At 44.6% G+C, this 24,563-nt stretch overlaps 1 protein-coding gene across 1 annotated transcript; it reads left to right on the plus strand.

Annotated features, from left to right (window-relative positions):
- Positions 1 to 11,761: 11,761 nt before the first annotated feature.
- ldhba (lactate dehydrogenase Ba) lies at positions 11,762 to 24,039 on the plus strand. The gene is made up of 8 exons (XM_017715393.2): positions 11,762 to 11,920; positions 16,142 to 16,270; positions 17,353 to 17,470; positions 18,294 to 18,467; positions 19,701 to 19,874; positions 20,423 to 20,540; positions 21,894 to 22,017; positions 23,542 to 24,039. The coding sequence occupies exons 2-8, from the start codon at positions 16,145 to 16,147 to the stop codon at positions 23,707 to 23,709; spliced, it is 1,002 nt and encodes a 333-aa protein (XP_017570882.1). The 5' UTR covers positions 11,762 to 11,920; positions 16,142 to 16,144; the 3' UTR covers positions 23,710 to 24,039.
- Positions 24,040 to 24,563: the final 524 nt, after the last annotated feature.

The following is a 24,563-nucleotide window of genomic DNA, read 5'->3' on the forward strand; positions in this document are numbered from 1 at the left end:
ACTAAGTATAGTAACTGTTACTTATAAGGTCAGATACTTAGTATAGTAACTGTTACTTATAAGGTCAGATACTTAGTATAGTAACTGTTACTTATAAGGTCAGATACTAAGTATAGTAACTGTTACTTATAAGGTCAGATACTTAGTATAGTAACTTACTTATAAGGTCAGATACTAAGTATAGTAACTGTTACTTATAAGGTCAGATACTAAGTATAGTAACTGTTACTTATAAGGTCAGATACTAAGTATAGTAACTTACTTATAAGGTCAGATACTAAGTATAGTAACTGTTACTTATAAGGTCAGATACTAAGTATAGTAACTGTTACTTATAAGGTCAGATACTTAGTATGATAGCTGTTACTTACATCAGGTACTTTGTATAAACTCTCACCCACAATATCAGTTAATCTGTATAGTAACTGTTATTTATACGGTCAGATACTTAGTATAGTAACTTACTTATAAGGTCAGATACTAAGTATAGTAACTGTTACTTATGTCAAATACTTAGTATAAACTGTCACCCACAATATCAGTAACTGTTACTCATAATATCAGTTACTTAGTATAGTGACTTATATTATTCATATTAACTATGATGTAGCACATAAACACTAAACACCGCTGAAGTTTCAAAGAATGCTGTTCACTCCCCATTCCAAAAAAGTCTATACATTAAAATTAAGCTTCAAAAACAGGTCGTTTTATATTCACTGCTTTTGTGAGGTCACAGTAACCAGGACAGCTAAATGCTGTGAATGTAAACACAGCAGTTTAGCTCCAACCCTTATTATGAGGTTCATCCCAGGCTTATTTTTGAAAGAGGCACAATGAAGTTCAGTTACATGTAACAGTCTTAAAGGCACAGCAAGAAAAGCTGCCTGTGTAACTGTAAGGCATGAAGTGAGGTTGGAAAACTGTAATGCAGGAATGAATTCTGGCTGGTTTTGGTTCATAAACCTACACAAGCATCACAAATAGACCTCAGGCAAAATATAAAATATGAGATAAATTAATGATTTGGACCCTTTAACTGAGGTTGTGATACGTGTGTAGTGCAGCACTGTGAAGAACAGAGCTCTCGCTCTCTGCCGTGTCCTTTGTCCTGAGTTTAGACACTCAGGCTCGCTCGCTGATCCAGCCCCCCTGAGGGTGAACAAAAGCTGTCTGTTCCATTTTTAAGTAGCCCTTTGATTGGTCACTGGTCAGCTGGCTGGCAGGATTGAGGTCATTGATTGGTGGGGATGTGCAAGGTCAAATGGTTTATGAGAGCGTGACGTTGTTCAGATTCCACGGTGCTTTATTCCCATTTCATCTGATAGGTAGGAGGTTTAGGGTATCTGACTGATAGAGGGGGGCTACCAGCTGTGTGTGGAAGGTTTGATGGAGTCTGTTTAAATATTCCATTCAGGAATTTCAGATCAATGGCGTGACCGGATTTATCTTGTTGTTGGATAAACAGTGAAGTAAAGCTGCCTCAGTGTACTAATCTGCTGATGACCTTGTGTGATTGTTTCTGTCCACTGCCCCGGCCAGACACTTTCTAGTCTTTTCCCTGTTAGTGTTTTCAGTGCTGGACAGTAACTGAGTAACTGAGTAAATGTAATTGGTTTCTGTACTTTAGTATTTTTGGTGTCTCTGTACTGAAGTTTCTCCGTTCTGGGCGTCTTTTTCCTTTCACTCCACTACATTTCAGAGTCTAATATCCGACTTTTTCCTCCTACATTTTGAGAAATCTGTCGTTCCTTTTGGTTTCTGTGTGTATAAAAACGTAACATGTCAAAACGAAAGAAGCGCAAAGCCAGAGCACCAATCAGGGCCCAGCGGTCACTTTGTTTAGAGCTGGTTTTGACCTGTTGGTCATACCGACCCAGTGCAGCACGCGGTTCAACGTCAGCGCAGCAGCGTAAAACTTTGGGAGAGTCTGTTCAACATAAATGATGAACTAACCTAACTTTGTGTAAATAGAGCTCAATATAGAAATATGTCCACATATGCAGTCGAGACTGACGCGGCTTTTTTCTGAATTTCTACAAACACCATTTCATTTTATAGTAAATGAGTTTGGGCTGGTTTATGTTTATGAACAGACGCCTACAGATCAACATAGTAAAGGAGCTCATCTGTGATCCTGAGTTTAAAGCCAGTTTTTATTCAACTTAAACTTGGAACTAAGTTGTAAATAAATCTGAAACTGAAACTTTGCTTGTGTGTAAAAAGTGATTTCAGAGCCACTCGGTTCTCCCTGATGGAAACTGTTTACCTTCAGTGTTTTGTGCTTCTGATCATTTTAATAGACGTCAGCGTCACTAATTAATGACGTTCTATTAAAAGACTGGTTTACCAAGAGAGACGCTGGAGGACTTTCACCTGAAATGAGTTCATGAAGCCAGTCTGGTTATAAAAATGATAACAGGACATCAGAGCCAGAATTACTCTTTTAGTACTTTTACTTTATACTTAAGTACATTTGAAGGTAAATACCTTAGTACTTTTACTCAAGTGGAGGTCTAAAGGGAGGAACTTCTACTTTTACTGGAGGAATATTTTACCCTGGGGGTCTCGACTTTAACTCAAGTACATGGTTTGTGTACTTCGTCCACCTCTGGGTGTTTCTTCCTAAAGCTCTTAGGGAGAATCGTGATTCCTGTCATTGTTTTTTGCTTGGGCCCAAACTGCTGCTTTGGCCAGCCCCAAACTAACTCAGTCCTTCACATCTCACAGTCTGATGTTCTCCACAAGGTCGTGTTATTAGCACTCAAGTAATCCTTGTGTGCATCAGTGAAAGAGAAGGAATTTGCATGAAACCAATTTGTTGTTTCATTGAAATTGTGAAGCGTCTTTAGGTTTGAAAAGGTGCTGAATAAATTAATTAGGGATCTGCACAGGTACTAGACTTAACCCTTGTGTGGTGTTCAGGTCTGTGGGACACATTTTCAGTGTTTACCAAGAGAAAAAATCATGTGATTTATTATTATTTCAGGCTCAGTTTCTTGGTCTTTGCTCAATTTCTGTGAAGAACATATAAAATAACCCATCTTCAGGGTCTTCACTCTGTTCACCCCCCCACACATTTATATTACACCTGTGGTGTTGGGCTGAACCCGCGGGGAGTAAAAATATGGAGGTGCTGTGTCCTTCACTCTGTTCTCCTCCTACATGGCCTACAGTTAGTGTGTGTGTGTGAGGGTGGACAACATGGACAGGCTGCTGACTGGCTACAGCTGCTGCAGTAGAACCCTACACTGGACACTGTGATATTTTAAACATCTGGTATTTTTACATAAATTGTTATGGCTGGATTGATTATCTGGTGGGTCCACCAGCCCACTGAGTAACACACACATCAACACCACACCAGGGCTAAAGGCACAACAGTGGTTTATAAGGTCTGACTGTGAAGCTTAAATCAGGTTCTCCAGGTGAAAAGTTGGTATTTGTTCCTTTTCATAACCGAATGTTTTAAAGCAGAGCAGTAGAATAAAAGCCTGGAGGCGAGGCGAGGCGGGGCGTGTGGAGTCAGTACAGCTTAGGACAGATCATTTCAGTGGATTATGGTTCAGTTATGTTCCCTGACTAAAGGCACTGAGATGAACCCCTGAGGGTTCCACCCCAGTGACAGGAGGGGGACTGACCCAGTGACAGTTTAGCACCTTTTTTCAGAGAGTGTAATACGTTCCCTGCTAACCCATCCCAGTAGGTGTTGGTGGTAGAACAGCATTCTGTGTTTTGCACTTTTTATAGATTCCATAATTGCAGTAGAACTGAAAATGAGTTTAGGAGGACAGGATGGGGGCAAAGAAAACTTGGCTGAATGTGTGGGGCGGCTATTTGATGACCCCTGCTCTACAGATACATGGCTTGTAGTTAATTGTCACTGAGTCACTGGTAAAAACACAACAGGGTTGTTTTCTTTTAATAATTGTGCCCTATTGGAAAAGTGGTATAGCAATGATATAAACAACAGGCCGTCGTCTCGGCTCCTACAGGCAAACAGCCTGTAAGTGTGTTTGGCTTCTGAAAGGGGTCCCAGGGGCATTGACTCTTATGCAATACACACACACACACCTTATTACACAACCTCCCTGCAAGCCTCAGCAGGGTTAGAACTGGGAGGGGGGGGGGGGGGGGGGGGGGGGGCGTCTTAAACTTATGCACACTCTCTTCCTTCTCCACCACTCACTCACTCTTTCTCTCTCTCCATTGCAAATCTGCTCTAAACGGCACTTTTCCCACAGCTCAGATGTCTCATACCGTTTAGTCTTCTTGCGTCTCATTGGACGGATTAGTAGGTGGAACCGAGGCCCCATTGGCCCCTTCCTTCCCTGGCGAATGCTGTGTTGGAGAGGCGGGCGGGTAACGTGGCATGTCGCTTGGGTGACTCAGCACTGTTACTATAGCTGCAAGGGTTTCCAGTCCTGCAAAGGCTTTCTGTGAAGCGCAGGAGGAGAAAATGATTCCATTGTTATCCATTAGGATCTCACACGTCTTCTCAAACAGGAGTGATTAGATGTCTGGAAGCCTTTGGAGGCTGGAAGCGTTCGATTAATGACCCACACATGTTTGCTTAAGTTGTTGATGGCCGGGTCATGTTGTTTAAACACAGTAGGTCAGGAAGCCCATATTTAACCACGCATTCAGCAAACAGACGCTGCCTCAGCCCGGCAATAGGTGACGGCTGTCCGTCACTTCAACCACAACTCGTGTCACCTTTGACTTTGAACTTTGGCTTCAAAGGAAACCGCGCAGGGGCTTGGATGGTTGTGGCGAGGCCTATTAAGTGCAGTGATTTATTATATTGAGGCCATAGGTTAGTCTATTGAGACCATGAATTAATATATTGATGCATTGAATTACTTTATTTAGGCCATGAGTTAATATATTGAAGCCACAAATTAATATTTTGGCTACATTGAGGCCAGGAGTTATATTGAGGCCACAAGTAAATACATTGAGGCCACAAATTACTACAACCCTAATTACAATGAAGTTGAGACGCTGTGTAAAACATAAATAAAACAGAAAACGATGATTTGCAAATCTTTTTCAACCTATATTCAATTGAATACACTACAAAGACGAGATATTTAATGTTCAAACGGATAAACTTTATTGTTTTTTTTGTTTTTTTTTTGCAAATATTCACTCATTTTGAATTTGATGCCTGCAACACATTCCAAAGAAGTTGGGACAGGGGCAACAAAAGACTGGGAAAGTTGAGGAATGCTCAAAAAACACCTGTTAGGAACATTCCACAGGTGAACAGGTTGATTGGAAACAGATGAGTGTCATGATTGGGTATAAAGGGAGCATCCCTGAAAGGCTCAGTCGTTCACAAGCAAGGACGGGCGAGGTTCACCACTTTGTGAACAACTGCGTGAGCAAATAGTCCAACAGTTTAAGATCAACGTTTTTCAACATGCAACTGAAAGGAATTTAGGGATTTCATCATCTACAGTCCATAATATCATCAGAAGATTCAGAGAATCTGGAGAAATCTCTGCAGGTAAGCGGCAAGGCAGAAAACCAGCACTGAATGCTCGTGACCTTCGACCCCTCAGGTGGCGCTGCATTAAAAACCGACATCATTCTGTAACGGATATTCCCACATGGGCTCAGGAACACTTCGGAAAACCACTGTCAGTGAAGTTCGTCGCTCCATCTACAAGTGCAGGTTAAAACTCTGCCATGCAAAGCGAAGCCACATATCAACACCACCCAGAAACGCTGCCGGCTTCTCTGGGCCGAGCTCATCTGAGATGGACTGACGCAGAGTGGAAAAGTGTCCTGTGGTCTGACGCGTCCACATTTCACACTGTTTTTGGAAATCATGGACGTCGTGTCCTCCGGGCCAAAGAGGAAAAGGACTGTCCGGATTGTTTTCAGAGCAAAGTTCAAAAGCCAGCATCTCTGATGGTGTGGGGTGGGGGGGGGGGGGGGTGTTAGTGCCCATGGCAGGGGTAACCTGCACATCTGTGAAGGCCCCATTAATGCTGAAAGGTCCATACAGGTTTTGGAGCAACATCTGCTGCCATCCAAGCAGCGTCTTTTTCAGGGACGTCCTGCTTATTTCAGCAAGACGATGCCGAGCCACATTCTGCACGTGTTCCAACAGCGTGGCTTCATAGTAAAAGAGTGCGGGTACTAGACTGACCTGCCTGCAGTCCAGACCGTCTCCCATTGAAAATGTGTGGCGCATTATGAAGCTCAAAATACGACAGCGGAGCCCCCGGACTGCTGAGCAGCTGAAGCTGGACATCAAGCAGGAATGGGAAAGAATTCCACCTACAAAGCTTCAACAATCAGTGTCCTCAGTTCCCAAACGCTTATTGAGTGTTAAAGGAAAGGTGATGTAACTCAGTGGGAAACACGCTCCTGTCCCAACTTCTCTGGAACATGTTGCAGGCATCAAATTCAAAATGAGTGAATATTTTAAAAAAACAATAAAGTTTATCCGTTTGAACATTAAATATCTCGTCTTTGTAGTGGATTCAATTGAATATAGATTGAAAAGGACTTGCAAATCATCGTATTCTGTTTTTATTTATGTTTAACACAACGTCCCAACTTCACTGGAATTGGGGTTGTATATTGAGGCCACAAATTACTATATTCACACCACAAGTTACTATATTAATGACATGATTTACTATGTTGAGCCCACAAATTACTATATTCACACCACAAGTTATTATATTACAGACATGATTTACTATGTTGAGGTCACAAATTAATATTTCGAGGCAACAAGTTACTATATTTAGGCCATATTAACTACAATGAGGCCACAAATAAATATAGTGACTATATTGAGCCACGAACGTTACTATGAGGCCATAATTTACTACACTGAAGCCACTAATTAATATATTGAGGCTACAAATGACTAAACTGGGGCCATGAGTAAATATATTGGCTATACTGAGGCCACCAAGTAATATATTGAGGCCACAAATCAATAAGATTCTTAACTAGTGGCCTCAGTATATTGATTCATGACCCCACCTTATTGAAAACATAAGCACTATGTCACCTCAGGAGCTCCGCATTAAGACGGCATGTTTTGTTCCATGAGCTCAGGGTTTTTGCTAAAACGCGTGAGACCTACTGCCCCAGCTTCTCTTCCAGGGTTTGTCCTGGATTCGAACCAGATAGCTGAAGCATTAAATCCAGTAATTCCAGCTCAGCTCCCTGCAGAACCCAATTGTTCTGAAGCACTGAAAACTAGCAGACTTCAGTTTCTCCGTACGAGTCTTCAGCGCACCTGAATGACGTTAGAAGGCACACTTATGAACGGAGATTTGCAGCAACAAAAACAAAATGATGTCTCAGTGAAGCATCTTAAAACCGTTTGATCCATTTTGGTGTTTTTGTTTTAATTATACCAGTTATAATACAAATATACCAGTAAAAATGGAGCAATGGGCTGAAATGACTTGGAAAAGAATGTTCTTACATTAACTTCCATTCAATTTAAAGGGGACCCAGTGATTTCTAAAATTTCTGAGATAGACAGACAGATAGACAGACAGACAGACAGACAGACAGACAGATATATAGACAGACAGACAGACCGACAGATAGATAGTCCTCTCTATAGGCGGATATACAAACAGAAAAATACAACAATCTGGTATAAAATCTGTCAAATCTATTTTACAATCAACATTTCATATAAAAACTCTAAAATGCAGGTGTAATTAAATGGTCATTTTGGTCAATTCATTAAATTGCTATATTTGTGTTTTAAGGTAAGGTGAGTTTATTGATAAATCACATTTTATACACAGAGGCAAAAACAAGACGAACGCCAAAAAACAACAAAAAAACACAGCATAAGACGTAAAACACGAAAAAAAAACACAAAAGCCTAATAAAAGCCTAATAAAAGCCTAATAAAAAATAAAGAGAGTAAAAAAGCATGAAAACAGTATTAAAAAAAAAAAAAAAATTAAACACATTAAAACTGGCTTATTAAAGTTTCAATGTTAAAATATTAATAAAAAGTCTAATAAATAACTAATAAAAAGTGTCTTCACAATAAACCTTTCCACATCAAAGCACTCTAAATGACTGGTTACATTTCAAAGGCTGAGCTATTCAGGAAATTTGAAAAGTCTGTGGCATTCCCCTTTTTTCTTTTTCTGAAGTTACCATTTTGGAGGTTATGTTATGGATTATTTCTCATTATAGGAGAATATTACTGACGCCTAGACATTTGGTTCATGTAATTTTATCTAGTGAGATTATCTTATTACACTGGCAGACAAGTTTGCCTTAATAAAGCACCCAGGGCATCACTGCACACCCGTTCGGGAAAACATGCTCTGTTTGTTTTGTTTTCCTTAAACTTCCCGAACTTTAGTCGCCGACTCAGAGTAATCTTAAACCAAAGTGCGCTGGGGCGGCGCTTGTGCTGCAAAAACTATTTCGGGCTAGGAGCAGGTTTTTAATCATTGGCCAAGGACTCGACTCAGTCTTCACAGCTTCATCCTTTTGTTTGTGTGGTCAAGTCGGTGCATGTTCCACAAAGGAGGAGGGAATTTAATCCCCAGAGAATTCGAGAGGTCCAAACGCAGCCTCTCAAATAACTGTGAAGGCTTACAATCAAGAATTCTTAAGTGCCAATTATACACCGATCAGGCACGATCAACGATCAACACTCATCGTCCACCTTATCAGCTCCACTCTGTAGTTCTACAGTTACAGACTGTAGTCCATCTGTTTCTCTGATACTCTGTTACCCTGTTCTTCAGTGGTCAGGACCCCCATGGACCCTCACAGAGCAGGTACTGTTTCGGTGGTGGGTCATTCTCAGCACTGACATTGTGTTGGTGCGAGTGGATCAGACACAGCAGTCCTGCTTGAGTTTTTAAACACTGTGTCCACTCACTGTCCACTCTATTAGACACTCCTACCCTGTCGGTCCACCTTGTAGGTGTAAAGTCAGAGACGACAGCTCATCTGCTGCTGCACAGTTTGTGTCGGTCATCCTCTAGTCCTTCGTCAGTGGTCACAGGACGCTGTTGGCTGGATATTTTTGGTTGGTGGACTATTCTCAGTTCTCTATTCTGTCTGATCCACTCGCACCAGCGCAACACACACTAACACACCACCACCACGTCAGTGTTACTGCAGTGCTGAGAATGACCCACCACCCAAATAGGACCTGCTCTGTGGGGGTCCATGGGGGTCCTGACCACTGAATACCAGGGTAACAGAGTATCAGAGAAACAGATGGACTACAGTCTGTAACTAGGTCTAGTAATGAGAAATGAAAAACATATAAATTGATATTTTTATGTGATCCACATTTCAGTCTCATGATTTAAACCCTCCTTGTGGTTCGAGTCCCAGATTTAGTGGCAGAGTTTTTGCATCATGTTAATTGCGTCAGTGTGTCAGAGCTAATCAAGCCTAAGGGCTATTAGTCTTGTGGTATCACAATGACTCTGATAAACTAGTGACAGCTTCCGTATCACGACCATCGCAGAGCAGGTCATTAGGACTGCACTGCGCCATAAACTGATATGCTTCTGTGAATTATCTCCAAAACTCAACACGCTCTCCAGGTTCCTTGTACGGCTGCTGCTCTAGCATGCAGAGCCCCTGAGGCGACATGGTGATTATTTTTTAATAAAGCCAAAAATGAACATATTGAAGCCACGAATTACCATGTAGAGGCCATGATTTATTATATTAAGGCCACAGATTGCTTTACTGACACCATTAATTAATATATATTGAAGCCACAAATGACAATATCAATGACATGATTTATTATGTTGAGGCCAGCCACAAATTAATATATTGGCTACATTGAGGTCAGGAGTTTTTGATATTTTGAGACCACTAATTACTATGGTGAGGCCACAAATTAATAAACTGACTATATTAAGGCCACAAGTTAATATATTGAGGCCACTAATTATACACTGCTCAAAAAATAAAGGGAAAACTTAAACAACACAATATAACAAGTAAATTAAACTTCTGTGAAATCAAACTGTCCACTTAGGAAGCAACACTGATTGACAGTAATTTCCACCTGTTGTCTATTCCATTTGCACAACAGCTGTGAAATTGATTAATTGATTAATTTCACAGCTGTTGTACAAATGGAACAGACAACAGGTGGAAATTACTGGCAATTAGCAAGACACACTCAGTAAAGGAGTGGTTCTGCAGGTGGGACCACAGACCACTTCTCAGTACCTTTCTGCTTTCTGGCTGATGTTTTGGTCACTTTTGAATGTTGGTGGTGCTTTCACACTCGTGGTAGCAGGAGACGGACTCTACAACCCACACAAGTGGCTCAGGTAGTGCAGCTCATCCAGGATGGCACATCAACCTCCGCCTTTGTGCAAGGAGGAACAGGAGGAGCTGCCAGAGCCCTGCAGAATGACCTCCAGCAGGCCACAGATGTGCATGTGTCTGCACAAACGTTTAGAAACCGACTCCATGAGGATGGTATGAGGGCCTGACGTCCACAGATGGGGGTTGTGCTCACAGCCCAACACCGTGCAGGACGCTTGGCATTTGCCAGAGAACATCAGGATTGGCAAATTGGCCACTGGCGCCCTGTGATCTTCACAGATGAAAGCAGGTTCACACTGAGCACATGTGACAGACGTGACCGAGTCTGGAGACGCCGTGGAGAGCGATCTGCTGCCTGCAACATCCTTCAGCATGACCGGTTTGGCAGTGGGTCAGTAATGGTGTGGGGTGGCATTTCTTTGGAGGGCCGCACAGCCCTTGTGAGACCATATGCTGGTGCGGTTGGCCCTGGGTTCCTCCTAATGCAGGACAATGCTAGACCTCATGTGGCTGGAGTGTGTCAGTAGTTCCTGCCAGATGAAGGCATTGAAGCTATGGACCGGCCCGCCCGTTCCCCAGACCTGAATCCGACTGAGCACATCTGGGACATAATGTCTCGCTCCATCCACCAACGGCACGTCGCACCACAGACTGTCCAGGAGTTGGCGGATGCTTTAGTCCAGGTCTGGGAGGAGATCCCTCAGGAGACCATCCACCACCTCATCAGGAGCTGCCCAGGCGTTGTAGGGAGGTCATACAGGCACGTGGAGGCCACACACAATACTGAGCCTCATTTTGACTTGTTTTAAGGACATCACATCAAAGTTGGATCAGCCTGTCGTGTGTTTTTCCACTTTAATTTTGTGTGTGACTCCAAATCCAGGCCTCCACTGGTTAATATATTTGATTTCCATTGATGATTTTTGTGATTTTGTTGTCAGCACATTCAACTTTGTACAGAACAAAGTATTCAATGAGAATATTTCACTCATTCAGATCTAGGATGAGTTATTTGAGTGTTCCCTGTATTTTTTTTTTTGAGCAGTGTATATTTACATCAGGAGTTACTATATTGATATCATGATTTACTATGTTTAGGCCACAAATTAATATACTGAGTCCACAAGTTACCAGTGGTGGACAGTAACTGAGTATCTGAGTAAATGTAATTAGTTTCTGTACTTTAGTATTTTTTGGTGTATCTGTACTGAAGTTTCTCCATTCTGGGCGACTTCTAAGCTCTGGCACAGCCAGCCAACTCACTCGGCCGATTCCGCGCACCTGTGGAGCCAGCAGGCCGATCTGAACAGGTTTTTTCACCTTTACGACTTTCACACTTGAGGTTCCTCCCAATTGAACCCATGCCGCCGTCGCTCTATTCCACAACGCGTTTGAGTGCTTTCAGCTGCCGATGCTAATGGGCCGTACGCTCTTTGCGTTGCGTGGCTTGCGCAATCCGCGTAGCCATCCTACTTCTCCTCCTCCTCCTCGGCGCCTCACTCTTTCATAAACGCTCTGCACTGCCATCGCCTCCACCTCTCAAACCCTCCTCTGCACAGCCAAGGACATCACCCCGTTCAAACCGCCAGAAACTGATGTACGTAACCTGCCTCACATATTTGTCTTCGTGTCTTCAAAGTGTTTTAACGGCATTTTGACGGAGTTCTGTAGAGTTATTTAGAGCTGTGAAGGACAATAAAACGTTGATGTGCTGTGCTCCGTGTGTGGCGTGCCTGAAAAACTCGTATTCGCCAGCTTTCCTGTTCCGATTTTTCCGGTCCACCTTAAATGCTCGGCGTTTAACGTTGCACCGAGGCGCCGGAGTGCGGCTGCTGCGCCATTTAAGGTGGAACGGAAAAATTCGAACAGGAAAGCTGACTGGTAACCTCGGCGTGGCTTGTATGAGCTGCCCTACAACCGGTACCGTTCATTTGAGCTCACGGCGAGGTTTTGAGCGTCTCAACGCGCATAAAAACGCGTTAAACAGAAAGGTTGAGGCAGTGGCTGGAAGGAAACGGCCATCTTTTCTTTCTGCGCTTGGCGGAGCCGTTCTCTGCATCCTCGGTTTATCGACAAACACGACGCAAATGTGGGCCAAACTAGAGCCGCATGAACCGGAACCCGGCTTTAGATTCGTGTTCGGGGGGCTGGGGTGGGGGGCTGGCTGTTTTTAAGGGTTTTAAGGTGATTTTTCGGAGTTTGGGTGTTTGTTTTCCGAGTAGCAGCGGCGGCTTCGTAGCATCCGGGACTTTCAAGGACATCGTGAGGACGGTCGCCGCGGTTTAGGCCTCGGAGTGGCAGCCGAGTAATGGCCCACTTTGTAGTGGACGCTAAGCTCAGATATGCGCGTTTATAGAGGTTTATGAAGCGAGTTAAGTCTGTTATGCAGTTCCCTTGTCCGTCCGGGACGCGGGCCCTGTGCGCGAGTTCGCCCTTCAGCCACAGGTGGCGGGGACTCGGCTTCCACCGAGGCGCTGATGCTGTAGGAGGATGCGCTGCGGCTGGGCGATGAATATCACTGCATCGCGATACTTGGACGGTTTCACGATACGCGGTATGCTTGTCGGTACTTACTATACTTTTTTCTGACATGTGGTGAGTTGTAACAGACAAAATGGAAGCTGTAGTGTCACACGCTCACCGGCCACTTTATTAGGTACACCTGTTCAGCTGCTTGTTAACACACACAGGTAATCGGCCAATCACACGGCCACAACTCGATACATTTAGGCATGTAGAGGTGGTCGAGACAACTCACTGAAGTGCAGACCGAGCATCAGAACGGGGAAGAAGGGGGATTTAAGGGACTTTGTACTATAATAATAATAATAATAATAATAATAATAATAATAACTTTTCAGAGACTTGCTTCAAAAACTGCTGATGTCAGATTCCAATGATAATATTCCATAGGGGTGCAGCGATATGAGACTGGTGGATCGATACCAGTATCCGATATTTTATACTGGCATATCTGATGATATCAGTACACATATTTGTAAAATGTAGAAATTCAGATGAAACCCACCTGGACCAGCACGATGGAGAAATATAGGTGTTATATATGTGTTTTTTAAATCTGTCCGGTGTTGTCTGATCTCCATGCATCCCTAATATTTAATTTTTTTTTTCTTTCTTCTTGGCAATTGGGCGTATTTGAGACTTTGCACAGTTGCAGGTCTTCACTTTAGTTGCACCTCCTGAAGCTCCTCCTCCTCCTCCTCCTCCTCTCTAGCTGGAAGTGGTTTGGTTTCCTGCTGGTTAAAGCTGGGGGACCTCAGATATCAGCAGCCTTTGGATGCTTTTGCTTCGAAACTCTTAAAATGCCATTAATTAGAGTAAATGTCTAACCTAGTTTGGTTATACGCTTCATAGAGGATCTAATAAAGGCCCCCAGAGAGCTTCGCAGCTGATCTTCATGCTACTGTTGTGTTGCGCTGAGAGCTCGGTGTCATTATTAGGATTACGGCGCTCACAGGTCGGTGCACAGAAATGCAAGAGGAGGATTAGTGTCGGCGCACACTTCAGCCAGCAAGCGTGTCCGTAGAGCTGGCTGATTCGGGCAGAGATCATAACCGTGGTTCTTTAACATGATTATTGATTTGACTCGGTGATATTTATTAAACTGTGGAAAAACCAGTGGATTTTATTGGACTTTAAATCTAATTCAACTATTAAACAAATATATAAAGTAAAAAAAATTATACACACAGTGTCTCAAAATAAGTGCACCCCTCACATTTCTGCAAATATTTTCTTTTGATGGGACGTCACTGTAGAAATGAAACTGATAAGTTAAAGTGGTCAGAAAAGACACCTGGGCTATAAGAAGACTAACACCCTGAAACTGAGCTACAGCACGCTGGCCAAGGTTTTCCAGGACAGGTTCCACTCGGAACAGGCCTCGCCAGGGCCGACCAAAGAAGTTGAGTCCACGTGTTCAGCGTCACGTCCAGGGGTTGGCTTCAAAAAAATAGATGCAGGAGTGCCACCAGCATTGCTGCAGAGGCTGAAGAAGTGGGAGGTCAGCCTGTCAGTGCTCAGACTATACGCCGGACAACGCATCAACTCGGTCTGCGTGGCCACTGACACAGAAGAAAGCCTGGAAACCGTTTGCTGAGGACAAGCAGTCCAAGAACATGGATTACTGGAACCATGTCCTGTGGTCTGAAGAGACCAAGATAAACTTGTCTGCCTCAGATGTTGTTCGGCACGCGTTGTGTTGCCCTAGTGAGGAGCACCAAGACGGCGGTCTCTTGCCTACAGTCAAGCATGGTGGTGGTAGCATCATGGTCTGGAGCTGCATGAGTGCAGCCGACACTGGGGAGCTGCGGTTCTTTGTTGGAGTTCGGATTTCCCTCATGTACTGTGACCTTCTGAAGCAGACCGTGATCCCCTTCTCTCGGAAACTGCGCCGCATGGCAGTTTTCCAACTCTAATGACCCCAAACACGCCTCCAAGATGATGACTGCCTTGCTGAAGGTGAAGGTGATGGACTGGCCAAGTGTCTCCAGACCTAAACCCAGTTGAGCTCCTGTGGGGCTTCCTCAAGCAGAAGGAGGAGCAGGGCAAGGCGTCTAACATCCACCAGCTCCGTGACGTCATCATGTAGGAGTGGAAGAGGATTCCTGTAGCAGCCTGTGCAGCTCTGGTGAATTCCATGCTCAAGAGGGTTCAGGCGGTGCTAGATAATGGTCACGCTAAATATTGACACTGAGCACAATCTGGACACGTTCACTGAGAGGTGGACTCACTTGTGCTGCCAGCTGATTAGACGTTAATGTCTGTGTTGTCGTCCCATGCAGATATGCTCATAGTAGGCTCTGGTCCTGCACGCTGACGTGGTGTTGCAGTAAAGTAGGTCTACTATTAAAGTTCAGCACTCAAGTAATGGCACCAGCCACTCCAGATGTGCTCTGCTCCTGCCAAACAACCACCACGCTTGCCAGACTTTGCTGGTTTGTGTGGCGTACAGGGGGATTCAAGAAGATTCATCCGGTTTCAAAGTGCCATATTTCTACAACACTGCGCCTAAGAACCAATCACCATCCAACTGAAAGAGGGAGTCGGTTTGACCGTCACCTGAAGATGCCTCTCTTCAGTCTGCGAGGAGGTTTCAGCCCCTTTGATGAGCGTGAGTCTGTCGGATGGAGTGAAGCTCCAGCAGCTCAGAGCGTTCATCGCTGGTTCCACAGCACTGGATGATCTCCGAAATCCCACTGAAAGAGCTGTGAGAGCAGCGACGCCCGACACGCTCAGTCCAGTCTGGGATGAGTTTGACTGTGGTGTTGATGTCGTCCGTACAGCTGGAGGAGGTTCAGACTGAGACCTTGTAGAATTACATAAACTTTATGCTCATTTAAAACGTTTACAGCTCACTGCACTGATCTGGAATGACTTACAAGAGATCCATTATCTTAAAATCGGATGGATCCGAGTCTCTCTGTGTTTGGTCATTTCAGCTCTTTAACAACCTCGTGATCCAGTGACCTTCCGAGGCAAAATGGATGTGACGAAACGTCTCGGCTTTGGAACGTTTTATTTACTACGAGGTGTGAAGTGTTCATTCTGAACATGGAGCAGATCAGCTTGGACCAGGACTTCCTAAGATGTGTGATGAGACTACTGTGGTGGTCTGTTATAATACAAGCCCCTTACGTGGATTCAGGGTGTGGATTGTGTGAAGTCCAGGCGTCACTTGTCGCTGTTGGGACCCGTAGAAGATGTGGTTGCTGTACTTGTACATTCTGTGCTTGAGAAATAAGTGTGTAGGTGAGGCCTGAGCAGCATGTCACGGTGACTCTGTCTTCTCTCACAGATCATGGCTTCAGTCATGGAGAAACTCATCACTCCTCTGGCCACTGCCCCCGAACTGCCCACCAACAAGGTGACCGTGGTGGGAGTGGGACAGGTGGGCATGGCCTGCGCTGTCAGCATCCTTCTCAGGGTAAGATATTTTCACATACTGTTGATATGAGATGTTTATTTTCATTGCTTTCCATTTAGGGCTGATTTGTATTAGTCTCATTTCTTTTTATACCCCTACCTCTTGTTTTCGAGTGTCATCCTAACCTAAGCAGTGGTTGAGATCTTCCCTCTGAAATAAGACCCTCAAATAAAGAGCATCACTTCATTATCAGCTACTAGCGCCGCTCTGTAGGCGACCCTGCCCGTCTGCAGGGACAGCAGAGGAGGGGAAAGTTCAGCTCCTCACTGCTGGGCTTTAGTTACATTTAGGGATCATACGCCTTCAAAGAGGGGGGCAGTTATTTATTATCACCCCCCCCTAATTCTTCAGTGATATGAAGCTGAAGTCAGTCACCAGAGCGTTGTTTGAATTTTCTCGTTCCACCTTAAACGACACCGTTACATTCTGCCGCTTCAGGTGTCAAAACTGCCGGACTATTTAAGGTGGAACGGGAAAGTTAGATAACCAGCTACAGAGACATTTGCATGCTATTGGTGAAATTTTATTTATTTTGCTCGTTACATTTTGGGTTTCTTTGGTCTCTTGTTCTGCCGTCTCGACAGTTTTTCTTCTCGTCTCTCTGTTTGAAGTCTCTGAAAAACCTCCGTTTGGAGGGTCATGTAGCCCCATCACTTCACCCCTCTATCTCACCAAGAACCGGGACGCCCACCCCTAGACGTGAACGTGCACAACGGGGGGCTAAGGGCTCAGTGGTGAAATGGGATTGGGCCTCGGAAATCGAACGTTTCCCTGATTTAGTAGCCAGTTTTCCTCTTAACCCAGACGTGGTCGATCAGCCGAGACCTGTTTGGAGTCCAGATTTTGCTTCTTTAGTTTATAATTGGAGCTACGAGGATAAGATTACTAGTGTTTTGTTAGGAGTCCAGTTCTTGACTAAAGAAGTGAAATTTAGTTTAAACTTTGTGTTTGGTGGACCAGCCACATCTGGGATAAGTGGAAATTGTAGAAATTGGCTTATTTTGCCAAATAAATTATTCCTTGAACTAGATTTTAAGTGCGGTTTTGAAGGCATTTCTCAGTGTCTCTCTCTTTTTCTGTAGGACCTTTGCGATGAGCTTGCCTTGGTTGATGTGATTGAGGACAAGCTGAAGGGAGAGATGATGGACCTGCAGCACGGCAGCCTCTTCCTGAAGACGCACAAGATCGTGGCTGACAAGGGTGAGGTGTATCCTAGAATTCCTTGAAGGAAAATTCCACACTTCTTGAAATTTCTACCCAATTCAATCATAGTGGTTTGATCTGAAATGCCTTGCAGCAAAATGAATCCACTCAATCGACTTGATATTATGTATGTATTAATGTATTGATTTAATTGATTTTGTACAGTGTTGCTGGTGGGAACCAGGGCTCATAGTGTATGCAAAACACGTCTGAGTTTTTATTTTATTTATTTTTATTATTTATTTAAGATCTTTTGGGCATTAGGTGACATTCATGACCGTTTTGCTTAATAACCCATTTGAGGGAGCTTTTAGAGGGGGACGTCTGGTTCCCATCACCACCACTGTGAACAGTTCTGACCCGGTTAGTTTATCTAGAATAGAGCGTTTCACACCAAACTGCTCTGAATGACATATACATCTTAACCATTTAATTAGGCATAATATTCAAGGAAAATGTGTGGAATTTCTTTTAAAAAGAGAGTAAAGGTAGCAGGTAAATGTGAAACCTCAAACTCAAAGATCCCTTTGAGTGCATAGATTTTTTTTTTTTTTTTTGCATGGTTGAATGTCTTCAGTGATGGTTCTTTTGAAGAATCTTCTTAAAAGCAATGCTGTGAAGCACCAAAAATGGTTCTACTAGTGTTACAAGTCAAACTCTTTCTTGATACTATGTACTAGATCCTTCTTAGCTTGGAATAGTGGGGGGTACAGACTATACCTGCTCTTTTGGGGATTTTCCAAGATGACCCAAATTATGCAAGTTGTCACGGTTGTGATCAGCATGAGTAAACATGTCTCTCTGTCTCTCTGGTTGACAGACTATTCTGTGACTGCTAACTCGCGCATTGTGGTGGTAACTGCTGGCGTGCGTCAGCAGGAAGGAGAGAGCCGACTCAACCTGGTGCAGAGGAACGTCAACATCTTCAAGCACATCATCCCTCAGATTGTCAAATACAGCCCCAACTGCACCCTCGTTGTGGTGTCCAACCCAGGTGAAGGACAGCAAGGCAGTGCACACAGACGTGATACTCGAGTGACTGATTTGAATTGAATAGCAAAACAAACGCACCTTTCAGTGCTCCTTCAGAAGCTCTGCCTCCCAAAATCATGGGTTTCCAAACTGTCACTACAATTGCTGTCACAAGCATTAAGAAACGGGACAAAAACAATACTGACCTAACGCTTCAGTAAAAGTTAATGTTGCCCACCTGTCAAGCAGAAACAGCCTCCTCATCCCTTTTCATGCTGTTCAACACTCAATGAAGCTGAGATCGGCTTCTTACTAGGCAGCTTCTTCTTTCTTAATTTCCTTCTTCCACCTTAATTGGTTTAGCAGTTACATTCAGGCACTTCAGGCGTAGAATGAAACTGCCGCACGATTTAAGGTGGAACAGGAACATGTGAATACGAAGGCAACTTCAGCCTCGTCGACTCGGAGAAATATTTGCTGAACGTTTCCTGCTGCACTCCGCGGTCTTGCATGCACAGTCCTGTGTGGGCAGTTATCTTTGTTTGGGGAGGGCAAAGCCATTTGGTCCGACTTTGAAGATGAGACGACGCTAAATTCCCAAACTGTCGTCGCCACTGAGCAGCTTTTCAGTCGGCAGCTGTGACAGAAGAACAGCTGAACAACCTGGAATCAGCCAGAAATGAACCCAACACCATTCGCCAGACGTGTCTGATCTTCAGAGTCGGACCAAATCAGACTGAGCCGGAAAACTGACCCAATAAAAAAGCAGAAAAGCTGCTCAGTGGAGACGACGGTTTGGGACTTTAGCGTAAGGAGCTGGAGAACAAACTGCCGGCTGAGCAGCGAGTGGGCGGAGCTCGTTACTCTGATGCAGCAACAAGCTGCTCGTTAAGGAGCTCTAATTAGGAGGAAGGAGCTGAACATTAAAACATATTAAAGCCGCGTTCACGGCCAGTTTATTCATTTCTTACTGTATTTATTTAACTGCTGTATTAAAGCAGTAGAGACACTCGAGGAGGGAGTTATCACCAATAACATCACGGCTGTGATGATCTACGGACACCAGGTCACAGCCGTAACGCAGCAGTCCCTCTCGGGTTCTACTGCTTAAATATCGTATTTGGGTGCTCCCGAGGTTTCTGTCTGAGCTGTAAAATGTCATGAATGTCGTAAAGCTGTGTATTTACAGAAGCAGACCATCTTATGCTTCTGTAAAGTTGCTCCCACTCAACCCTTTACCTTTCTGCTCCTGCAGTGGACGTCCTGACCTACGTGACCTGGAAGCTGAGCGGTCTGCCCAAGCACCGCGTCATCGGCAGCGGCACCAACCTGGACTCTGCTCGCTTCCGCTACATCATGGCTGAGAAGCTGGGCATCCACGCCACCAGCTTCAATGGCTACATCCTGGGAGAACATGGAGACTCCAGCGGTGAGCTCCTCTACAGGCAGGCTGGGAGGTGGAGGAATGAAAGGGTCAAGGTTCAAAGCAGGGATGCCCACTTGTGCTCCTGGAGACCTACTCTGACCCCAAAAGTGGACGTTAAAAATCTCAACAAATCCATGGGCCAGAGAAAAAAATAGTTAATTTAAGATTGTGACCCTTATTAGTCCCACAATGGGGAAACTTCACCGCTGCATTTTAACCCATTCGTGTAGTGAAACACTACATACACACTAGTCAACACACACTAGGGGCAGTGAGCGCACTTGCCCAGAGCAGTGGGCAGCCCTGTCCACCATGCCCTGGGAGCAGTTGGGGGTGGAGTGTCTTGCTCAAGGGCACTTCAGTCACATACTGTTGGCTCAGGGGATCTAACCGGCAACCTTCCGGTCACAAGGCCAGTTCCCTAACCTCCAGCCCATGACTGCCCCCTAAGTGTTTTGCCCCCAAGTGGTTTGACACTTGTTGAAACAGCACGAAACGGCTCTTAACATTCGGCTTGTGTTCTCTGCTTCTCTTCCTTCTGTTTTGCGCAGTGCCTGTGTGGAGCGGCGCCAATGTCGCCGGAGTGAGCCTGCAGAAGCTCAACCCTGCCATCGGCACCGATCAGGACAGCGAGAACTGGAAGGATGCTCACAAGATGGTGGTGGACAGGTAGTCTTCCCGCACGGTTAACTGTGCTGAGAATGTTCGTGGGGAAGTGCGAACAAGGCTGCAAGAACCTAAAGATTGCTTTTAAAGATAATCTAACGCAGCGGTCAGTTCTGGAGGGCACTGCATAGTTTTGTTTTCACTGCTGTAACACATTAGTCCTCATTTAGCTAATAATCAACCACTTATTGAGCTGAAAATGCAGAACTGCACGGTCAGAGCTGGACTTAACTGGTCTACAAGGGTAGAGAACTCATTCCGTTACTTATGTGTACGTCGTTTTCTGTCTTAAATGGGCATCATTTGTTGACTATACCATGCAGGCATGGAGAGAAATACAAATATGTACATACAGAATTACATTGAGCCTGAGTAGATGTACAGATCTGTCCATTACTTACTAGATGCAGTTGGTTAACCAGTAGCTTTGTTTAGACTGACGGAGTCAGTTTTCACAGATCTCCATTCAGCCTGTAATAAGAGGTCTAAACTGGCTGGACACTAAGGCTGTTTACATAACAAGCATTTTTGCTCCCTCATTCCTTTACTCAGGTATTTGATGGGTCATGTTTAAGTGACCTGAATCTGTCTGCACCCTAAAACGCCCCATGTACACACACCTTGTTCAGTAACGTACCTCGTTGACACTGACTGGACTAGCAGCACAAGTCTTTTATTATGGAAATCAGTTGTCCAGAGCAGCTCTCAGCCGGTCCTGATTGGGAGTCTTGCCATGTCACTATGTACAAGACTGCAACTATATGTTTGAGAATTCCCCATCATGTGTGGAAATTTACAAGCAGATAAACCATTTTCTTTCCGCTCTGTAGAGGTACAGGTGGCAGGATGCATTGGCTGGGTGTGTGAAGATATAGGGGCTCAGTTCACCACCCAGAATGTTTTTAATTAACCTGTAAAATGTTACTTTTTTAATTTGATGTAAAGGTTTACACATCAACACAACATGCAGCGGTTCAGCACTGTTGATTGGGGGTTATGAACTAATCCATAAAAAAACACACAAAATAAATAACCCCCTCCCCATAACAGAACATCTGATTCTTCAGTAATGCCATTCTTAAAGTCCTCTGTGCATTTCCTTAAATCACTTGCATCCTTTGTCCAGTATGAATCGGCCAGTCGAATCATGTCCATGTTGCATTGCATTGCATTACATACTGGACCTCCTCTGGTAAAACTAATCCAGCTCAAATAGGGCATTTGCAGTTTTGGGTAAACGCTTCATTTAATGCTAATTGACGGCACCACTTTCATTCACTATCAAGTTTAGTCCTTTTTAAGTAGCCATTGACTGAATGGCAGCTCCCATTTACCCAGTTGTTCTGTTGTGTTCAGTGCTTATGAGGTGATCAAGCTGAAGGGATACACCAACTGGGCCATTGGACTGAGTGTGGCTGATCTGACTGAAAGTCTAGTGAGGAACTTGAGCAGAGTCCACCCCGTCTCCACCATGGTGAAGGTGAGAGCAACATGAACTAGAGCTTTAACTTGGCCTGAAATTTTAGTCTGAACCCAAGTACAGCCTGAGAATTTTCTGGCCGAAGTGACCCAAAACTGGCCCAAACCAGCCCATCAACCACACCTCATGTTCCGCTACGCGTGCATACACATCTCTTCACCCTGCTCTCGCTCTCGGAGGCTGAATGACTTGTTTATGTCTCTGAGCATCTCGCGCTACAGATCTTGTAAATGTTTAGAGTCGTAAAACTCAAACATTGGGATATATTGTCGCTCCGTCTGAATTAGTGTGGTATAACCGTAATAAGGTATAAAATGGTGTTTAAAAATGATGCCGGTGTTTAGAACCTAACTTCAAAATTGAGGTCAGTTCTGTTCCACGTCTGCACTGCCAAGTAAACCCATTCCGCTCTTTTATATCTTGGTGGGGGGGCTCACTGATGGGTGGTGTGAACTCCTAGATGGGAAGTGCTGATGTCACTTTGGCTGCATTTACGCAGCAGGTAGAAGTGGCCCAAATATGATTTTCTCACCGTATCATTTTTTTAAACTTTTTTTTGGCTGTTCACACAATCATTTAAATGTGATTATATTTTTTATTTATTTTTGTTTAATATGCGAAATCACTGAACAGATCAGCTCCCAATCCGACCCGTTTGCGCAAAAGAACAGTGTCACGTGGCTCGTCCAGAGGTAAACGATCATGACTGCCAGAGAACGCCTGTCGCTCCCGGAGCTTCGGCTCCACCAGCATCACAGGTGCAATTATGAAGTTCCGGTGGTTGACGGCTGGGCTCATCACCCAGAACGTGCTGGAGTTCACCTTATTCTGCCTCGGTCACTTCTCTGGTTCCTGTCCTCGGATTGTTTAAACTGTCCTCTGATGCTGCGGCCTCGGTTTCCTCCGGCTGCGCTCGACTGTTTCGTTATAACCCTCTTCGAACACGGAGCGGCTGTGATGAGTGTCCTCTAATGTCTTTGCAGCCATAGGTCAGCCTAAATGTTTGAGCCTCAGCAGCGTTAAATTGTGAGAAACGTTGCGTTGGATTTGCGATTCCGATTCATCGATTCCGATAAATGAAATTATGCAAAATGAGGCGTCACAAAAACGGCAAAAATGTTAAGGCATGCCGTAATACCAGCAGAACATAGACAATAATCTGCTGTAATATGCCCTGTGACCGGAGGGTCGCCGGCTCAACCCCCAACACCGACAGTACATGACTGAGGGGTCCTTGAGCAAGACGCCTAACCCTCAGCTACTCCCTGGGCACTGCGGATTGGGCTGCCCACCGCTCCGGGCAAGTGTGCTCACTGCCCCCTAGTGTGTGTGCTCACTAGTGTGTATGTGGTGTTTCACTTCACGGATGGGTTAAATGCGGAGGTGGAATTTCCCCGTTGTGGGATTAAAGTATCACTTGACTTGATACTCGGAGACGAGGTATGAAAGGTTTAGAGGTATGAAACGAGTGTGCTGGGCTTGATGGGAGATGTAATGGTTCCTTTTATTTGTCGTCTTTTGCAGGGTATGTACGGCATCAATGATGAGGTTTACCTGAGCCTGCCTTGCGTGCTGAACAGCAGCGGAGTGGCCAGCGTGGTCAACATGACCCTGACCGACCAGGAGGTGGCCCAGCTCAAGAAGAGTGCTGATACCCTCTGGAGCATTCAGAAAGACCTGAAAGACCTGTAAACTGTACAATAGGGGCCACACACTCCTAACCCTCCACACACACTCCTAACCCTCCACCTTCCACACTTGTCACAATCGCTCTTTAGATGTTGCTGTTTTTTTTGGTCCTGGTGGTCCATGTAGGTAGTTTTGTCCAAACTGAAGGTATTTCTTTGGAACCGATGATCAATCACCAGTGTGATCTTTCCCACATTTGCACACACAGGGTTGGTCACCAGGAGCAGGACTGAGGTTATATAGGCAAAGGTTTCCTTGACTGAAAAAAGGGTAGATTGATGATGAATGTGAATGAAATGATCACAGAAAAAGTGAATAAAATGTTTATCCAGATCTGTGATGTGGTTCATTTTTTACTTGGGTTTGTTTTTCTGAATTCACACATTTTTGGTCATTGAGATGTAAACGGGTCATTCAGAGTGGCTTGAAATAGTGAACGAGGGGTCGCCATGACTACAACACAAATGGACATTTTATTTACTATCCAAAACCACCGGTGTACCTACATGTCTTCGGAGTTCAAATGTGTCCCAAAGTTTTCACTCCCCCATCCAGATCATTGAGTTCAGGTGTTCCAGTCTCTTCCATGGCCACAGGTATATAAAGCCGAGCCCCTCGGCCTGCAGACTGCTTCTACAGACATCAGTGAAAGAATGGGTCGCTCTCAGGAGCTCAGTGAATTCCAGCGTGGTACCGTGATCGGACGCCGCCTGTGCAGCAAGTCCAGTCGTGAAATTTCCTCACTACTAAATATTCCACAGTCCACTGTCAGTGGGATTATAACAACGTGGAAGCGATTGGGAACGACAGCAACTCAGACACGAAGTGGTCGGCCACGTAAAATGACAGAGCGGTCA

The sequence above is a fragment of the Pygocentrus nattereri genome, chromosome 1 (assembly GCF_015220715.1).
Source record: "Pygocentrus nattereri isolate fPygNat1 chromosome 1, fPygNat1.pri, whole genome shotgun sequence".
Taxonomy (NCBI): Eukaryota; Metazoa; Chordata; class Actinopteri; order Characiformes; family Serrasalmidae; genus Pygocentrus; species Pygocentrus nattereri.

Bases quoted from the DNA above. Each gene is read 5' to 3' on its own strand.
- ldhba (XM_017715393.2), top strand. From the start codon at position 16,145: ATGGCTTCAGTCATGGAGAAACTCATCACTCCTCTGGCCACTGCCCCC. The intron at 16,271-17,352 runs GTAAGATATTTT...CTTTTTCTGTAG, and splicing joins CTGTCAGCATCCTTCTCAGG to GACCTTTGCGATGAGCTTGC. The intron at 18,468-19,700 runs GTGAAGGACAGC...CTGCTCCTGCAG, and splicing joins CGTTGTGGTGTCCAACCCAG to TGGACGTCCTGACCTACGTG.